The sequence below is a fragment of the Olea europaea genome, unplaced genomic scaffold (assembly GCF_002742605.1).
Source record: "Olea europaea var. sylvestris unplaced genomic scaffold, O_europaea_v1 scaffold1899, whole genome shotgun sequence".
NCBI lineage: Eukaryota > Viridiplantae > Streptophyta > Magnoliopsida > Lamiales > Oleaceae > Olea > Olea europaea.
The window spans coordinates 84,457-91,579 of NW_019236796.1; the positions used below are offsets into that span (position 1 = coordinate 84,457).

The window sequence follows — 7,123 nt, forward strand, 5'->3', positions numbered from 1 at the left end:
GTTAAAACGGAATGGTTATCAGCAGCACTCGAATCTCGACTAGTATGCCAATAGAAGAAATAGATTCCAAAGCAGCACAATCTGAGGGGAGCAACTTTCACAAGATTAAGCTTCTCCGAACAATCTAGCATTGTCCGGCTCGACCTACTTCTATGTATAACATCGACCACTTCAGCTATACGCTCGTTTCGTGTCATAACACCTGAAGAATAGAGATAACATCATCAGCTAATATGTGAAGAAGCATAATCAAAGTCAATAAAAATTTAACATCATACAAAAGAAGATCAGAAAGTTTTTCAATATTAATGGAAAAAAAAAATGGAAAAAAGGAAGAAGGAAGAAGAAGTTAAAATATTGTTATGATCTTGTCCAATCCTATTTCATACTGTGTTCCCATGCACTTAGCATGGCAAAACAAGATATCAATATCACATAACATGAAGTTAAGTAGCGTACGCAAAGTTGATGAGGAGAAGAAGCATAAGAAAAGTTCATAAAAAAACCAACATCGTGAAAAGTAGAGGCACAATAGAAGAGCTTAGTCAAGCCAAGTTCACAATGAAGAAGTATAGGAGAGTGTCTAAATCATAACATCGAATTCATATTATCGCATCATATACATACTTCCATAGAAAACTGTTGATCTTATATGACAACCGCCAGTCAGCCACCCAAAAATGGAAGGAATAGATAACCATACAAGTATAATGGGGGAGAAAAGACAGAAGATAGGAAAAAAAGAGAGAATGTCATCTTGAAAGCTAGAAATGAGAAACATTAGAAGACGAAAACAAAACCTGATTAAAGATGCACGTTGTGATCAATAAAACATCACTCCTCCGACGCTTCATCTGTATCAGACAAGGGCAAAAGGATACAAATCCCGAGCACGTGCCCATTAAGGCACACATAATACTCAATGCAATCTTCATAAGCTCCCAACCTACAGCTTGCACTGTCTGGTATCATCTTAGCTTGCAGCATGTTCCACAACTTCGCCTTACAATATGGACATACCTCTGTAGGATGCAGAGGTGCGCTCCTGTTAATCAGCAATTTCCTTACCTTTGATGTCGTGAAGGATTTAAATATTCCTCGGAAAATCCCAACATCCCCTTCATCCCCTTGGTCAAGATGTTCACAGGGATCAGAAACGTATAAAACATCAGTTCTACACTGTGGTAATAAGAAGCTCTTCCCTGATGTTCCTGAGAACCTTGTTCTGTAGACGAAGTGGCCAGGAATGTGAATGTTCTTGAATAAGCCACCCTTGTCACATCCGGAACAGTATATGAGTAGTTTTCCAAGTGCTCTCCAGTTACCGTCAACAATGTGACTTCCACTAGATTGCAAATCAAGCATCATTTTAGGAGCTCTTGTCTTACAAAACTCCTTCCAGAGGAGTCGTTTGGCAAGATCGTCAAACCATTTGCAAACACAAGAAAGTGTTGCAACCAACTTAGGGTTCCAATTTAATTGATTAAAAACCAGGAATATCACTTCCTCAGTAAGATGCCCTTTTGTGCAAAGACAACTTGCTGAGTGTATGCAGCGGTATTGCTTTGTGATAACCATTGTCTTCGCCTGGCAATGGCAATAAAAATAATGATAAATAGCTCAATGTTGAGATCTGCAAACTTAGTGCAGCTGAATTTGTCGAACAGGCAAGTGGAAATGTCATGAATGGTGAAACATAATTCCATTTTAAGAACCCAATGATGTTCCCAGTAAAATGAAGTCAATAAGAAAAGGCTGATGAAGCACTGAACAACTTTAGTCGCCAAATGAAAACAAAATTTTAAAATCTTGTTGTTTGACAAATTTCATCATCCTTTTAATTAGGAGTAATTTAAAATTAATCATTATCCTATCTCACATTGCATACAAGAGAGAATTTGAAGGAATATCAATTGTAATCAGAACCACAAGGAGAAATCTAAAACAGCAGGAAGTTTACCAAAACTATAGACATCTGAAATTTCATTCTTAAGCATTTCCACGGTTAAAACTTAAAACACATGCTGCAAAGTTAACATATATGATAAACTCTTATAGATTGTCAGTTGTGAAGCATGGAAACTCCTTCAAAGGTGGGGATCCAGTACTAGTGTCTGACATTTATTGTAGGCCAACACATGTTTAATTAACACACCATGTGGCGATTGTCCTATTTTAGCCCATGTTTGGTGGCCCTTTTTTTGGAAAAACTTTGTTTTGAATAGTAAATTTTTGGAGTGTGTGTGGTTAAAAATGGGCAAAAGTTTTGGGTTTACATATAAAATATTTTATTTTGTGAATATATTGTTGAAAATGAGTATATAGAAAAAAGAGTTTTGAGAGAATGGAAGACAAACATGGGCTTAATGTTAATTTCTCAACATACAATGGCCACGAGGTTGGCATATTCTAATCAAAGCTTCAAAATGAGTATTGATTATTTTGAAAAACAAGAAGTTATAAAAATAACGATATAGAATATAAATGTATAATTTTATTTTCATTTGCGTTCTAGGATCTTTGAGTCCCACGTCCATTTCCATGCCTAAAAGATTGTTAGTCTCTATCCTATCAGAATCTCACTACAACACAAATCCGGATCAGATAATGAGGCCAGATATCTTGCGATTCAATACAAGAGAAACACAAGTCTACAGTACCCATCATCCAATCCAAAACATAATTCCTTTTCCCAAACTATGTTAACATCGAAACTTATTTAAGAAAAGGGAACTACAAAAATCAATAAAAAATTACCCCTAAAACCTCATATGCAATAGCTAGCAAAACAAAAAATGTTTAAAGCTTCGCAAAAGAAATTATTTTACCCAACTGAGATATCACGCAACAATCTATAAAACCTGCATTAGCAATAATCCACAAAACCCGAAACTAAACCATATTAGAACAAACCCACTTTAATATAGGACAATTACCCAGAAAAAGTATTTATTTATTTATTTTTCCATCTAAAAACAGTTCCAAGACAATCCCTGTATAAAAACTTATATGAAAAATATCAATAATAACTTAAAGTTTGATTTCCAAGAAAACTAATAGCAGGGCTGTAATAATTAATAAAACCAGCGGTGATGATAACAAATTCAATACTCCAAAAACCCAAACATAAACCATCTTGGAAGAAAAACTAACTTCATATTTAGCACAGTTACTTAGAAACCGTATTGGCTTCCATCTAAAGACAGTTCTAAAACAATAAAGAAACTTCCATAAAACAAAAATATTAAAAATAAAAATATAATGTTTGATTTCCGAAATAAACAAGCAATACCAGGACTGGATCGGGATGGACTTTAAATCAAGCCCCGAAATTCTAACCTCAGCTCAAAAGCAGTTCACTTTCAGCATCAGCCCGCAGATCATATGCAAAACAGCAACCTAAGACAACAAGATATTAGGGATTCTGACCTAATGCAAAGGGCAAAACATAATTCACATAAAATTGAGAAATTACCTAGAAAAATACAAGAAATGCTTAGTATTTTATCTAATTTAAAGGGTTTTTCTGGTCCAAGGAAAAATTTACGGGGTCAGAGAATAACTTTTGCTGCAATTTTTGCAAAGCAAAACAAAGTGTTGAAATCGGTTCTGTAATTACAAGAAAATTTAAATAATATATGATGAGGTACGGCCACTTGCTGTTTCATTAACTAAACAATGGACGAATAATTTAAGTCCACGTGGAAATCCGATACACGAAAAATTACTGTGTCGGTAAATTCTCCTGCAACAGTAGATTTCATGGTGTTTGATAACATGGAAATGAAAAAAAAAAGATGGAATTGGAATTGGAAATTTCAACTTTTAGTATTTGATACCTTATATTTTTCATGGAATTGCATTTCTTGGAACTTGGAATTTTCCTTGTTTTAGTGGAATTTGAATTATTAACATATATGGTGAGAATTCAAATTTCACCATACTGTAGTGATTATTATTATTTTTTCGTCTTTTTTTTTTTTTGGTAATGAAAACCAATTCTAAAAATTATTGTAAAAAAATATTTCCTTTTGATTAACAATTTTCATGTAAAATAAAGTCAAACGTACATTAAAAAACACTTTTATTTCAACATTTTTCATGTGGAAAATTATACAAATCAAATACAATAATTTACAATTCCCAGGAAAACAATTTTAGGCAATTAAATATTTTGGAATTCGTTTTCTAGGCAATTCAATTCCATTTTTGCAATCAAATGGACTCTAAGAGTGTGTTTAATTGACATGGAAAATATCACTTAAAAAAGAAACTATTTTCCATCTTTTGTGAAAAATAAAAATCACCTCTACCAAAAAAAAAATATTTTCCTTAAAAAAAAGGAAAATTAGGCATATTTTCAAAAGTTAGAAAATATTTTTCATGGAAAAAAATAACAATCAAACACTCTAAGTAGGAATTTGGGTGGAAAATTAATATTTGCTATGGAAAATAAATGTAATCAAACACACCTTAAGTTCATTTTCGAGCACCGATTCATACAATAAAATATTTTATATGTAAATCAAATTATTTATTTATTTATTTATTTTTATACTTTTTAGCTATAGATTCTTCAAAAAATTATTATTCAAAACATTACTATTTTTTATTTTTTTTGAAATAATGATTGTCAAACAGGGTCAATTTGTTGAAATTAAAAACACATAATTGTTTAGTGGCAATTGACATAGAAGAAAACAAGAATCCTAACCACTTAATCTCATCGAATCTTGATTGTGTTGGTTAAATTTTAAAATAGATTTTCGGTTATATTCACTTAGTAAACTATTAAGTGATTATTAAGTTAATTTAAATTGAAGATTCATTTTAATAAAATTGGTGGTAATAAAGGCTTAAATTCATATTACTACCTATCATGATACAGTACAATATTTTTAATAAAAAAAGATTATCGATAGTGTCCTACGTAACATATATGTATCGCTTTGTTATTTGATGTATAGGGTAATAAAAAATTATCACGTTAATAAATCAAATAATAAAGCGACACATATAAATCACATAAGATGACTAATGTTAATTTTCACTAAAATGGAATTGGAATTCGAAATTTCAACTTTTAGTATTTGATACCTTATATTTTTCATGGAATTGCATTTCTTGGAACTTGGAATTTTCCTTGTTTTAGTGGAATTTGAATTATCAACATATATGGTGAGAATTCAAATTTCACCATACTGTAGTGATTATTATTATTTTTTCGTCTTTTTTTTTTTTTTGGTAATGAAAACCAATTCTAAAAATTATTTTTAAAAAAATATTTCCTTTTAATTAACAATTTTCATGTAAAATAAAGTCAAACGTACATTAAAAAACACTTTTATTTCAACATTTTTCATGTGGAAAATTATACAAATCAAATACAATAATTTACAATTCCCAGGAAAACAATTTTAGGCAATTAAATATTCTGGAATTCGTTTTCTAGGCAATTCAATTTCATTTTTGCAATCAAATGGACTCTAAGAGTGTGTTCATTTTAATAAAATTGGTGGTAATAAAGGCTTAAATTCATATTACTACCTATCATGATACAGTACAATATTTTTAATAAAAAAAGATTATCGATAGTGTCCTACGTAACATATATGTATCACTTTGTTATTTGATGTATAAGATAATAAAAAATTATCACGTTAATAAATCAAATAATAAAGCGACACATATAAATCACATAAGATGACTAATGTTAATTTTCACTATGAATATCATCATTTTTTTGCTTGGTATTAATGAAGAAAAGGGTGAAGCGTACCTATAATTCAGCATTAACAAACATTATGACATAAGTGGCCAAATGCGATGTGCACTCACGGAACTAGTCACTATGGCATTTACTAAGAAAGTGTAAAAAATATATCCATTAATTAGTTAATAATACACAATAAACATGATTATATTTATTTTTATGCTTGCTTAAATAGCACAAGGATCTAGTTAAAAAGTACATTTCATTCCCCTTCTTCATATGAAAGTATGGAAGAATCCCTCGAATTTAAATTTGATATTGATTCGTGCTAGACGAGGTAACATGAATGCTGCACCCTAATTAGCGAAAGTTCAATAGCCAAAAGTTTCAGCGGTTTACGCTCTACCTTGAATAGCATGAACATTAATATCTACTATTACTACTGGATAGACGAAATTGATGAATTGTAAAATGAATCCCTTGTTTGACATTCTTTAAAAAAAAATAAAAATAATAACAATAATAATAATAATAATAATAATAATAATAATAATAATAATAATTTGAATTGTATTTCTTTGGAGAATGTGTTAAAATTAAGTAAAAGTTTTGGGTTTATGTGTAGAATATTTTATTTTTTGAATATGTGGTTGAAAATACATTTGAAAAATAAATTAAATTAAAGTAAAGGATATCAAACATGAGCTAAATTGAAGTCGAACCATTTAAAAATTAGCTTATGTGGGTGAGAAGAGTGATTTGGGGGCTAGAATTTTTTAGAGCTAAAATTGGGGACTCATTATTGGGGCTTAAACTAGTTTATGGGGGTTTATGGAAGTCGCGTTTTTCATTTGGTGATTTTGATAAGTTGATGGTTTGCCTAAATTGTAAATTTTACAACGACTGTAACTTGTCACTTGAGATTTTCATGCGACACGTTAACAACGAAGGGAATAGAATTTGATAGATGATGTATGAAGTGCAACGTTTTAAATACAAGAAATAATTGAGAAACATTTTGAAACTCAATGAGTAATCCGTGATCAAGTATAAATTGGATGAATAATGAAATATTTGTTTGGCTGAGTTGTGTGTTTTTAATAGTCGTAACTTATTATGTGAAATTTTCATTAGTCATGTCAGTGAAACAAATAACGAATTTTTTTTTTTAAAGGCGATGGATGGATTGAAAACGGACAAAATCCAGTAAGCAATGTGAATAACTTTAAATTTTAGTGATTAAGTCGATGATTGGACCCCGTTTTTTCAAAAATCCATTTTTTGCAAAATTCATTTTTACACATAAACCTAAAAATTTTATTTATTTTTTAAGTACATACTCTTTAATAAAAAACTATTCCAAAATATATTTTGATCCAAAAATAGGGCTCAAACAAAGGCTAAGTATTG

At 30.4% G+C, this 7,123-nt stretch overlaps 1 protein-coding gene and 1 pseudogene across 5 annotated transcripts in view; one reads left to right on the plus strand and one right to left on the minus strand.

The window, feature by feature from the left end:
• LOC111378901 (EID1-like F-box protein 2) overlaps window positions 1–3,623 on the minus strand; it is a 6,708-nt gene extending 3,085 nt beyond the window's left edge. Inside the window, exons 1-4 of one of the 5 annotated variants that reach the window (XR_002699932.1) lie at window positions 3,476–3,623; window positions 3,340–3,399; window positions 801–1,587; window positions 82–202 (exon numbers count right to left, since the gene is read on the minus strand). Coding sequence is in view for 1 of the 5 variants with exons in the window: in XM_023002178.1 (XP_022857946.1) it covers window positions 835–1,578 (744 nt within the window). In the remaining 4 variants the exon portion in view is untranslated. The other 4 variants (XR_002699931.1, XM_023002178.1, XR_002699934.1 and 1 more) reach the window with 4 other exon arrangements.
• A 2,829-nt stretch (window positions 3,624–6,452) lies between these two features.
• Window positions 6,453–7,123, plus strand: part of LOC111378896 — a 7,353-nt pseudogene continuing 6,682 nt past the window's right edge.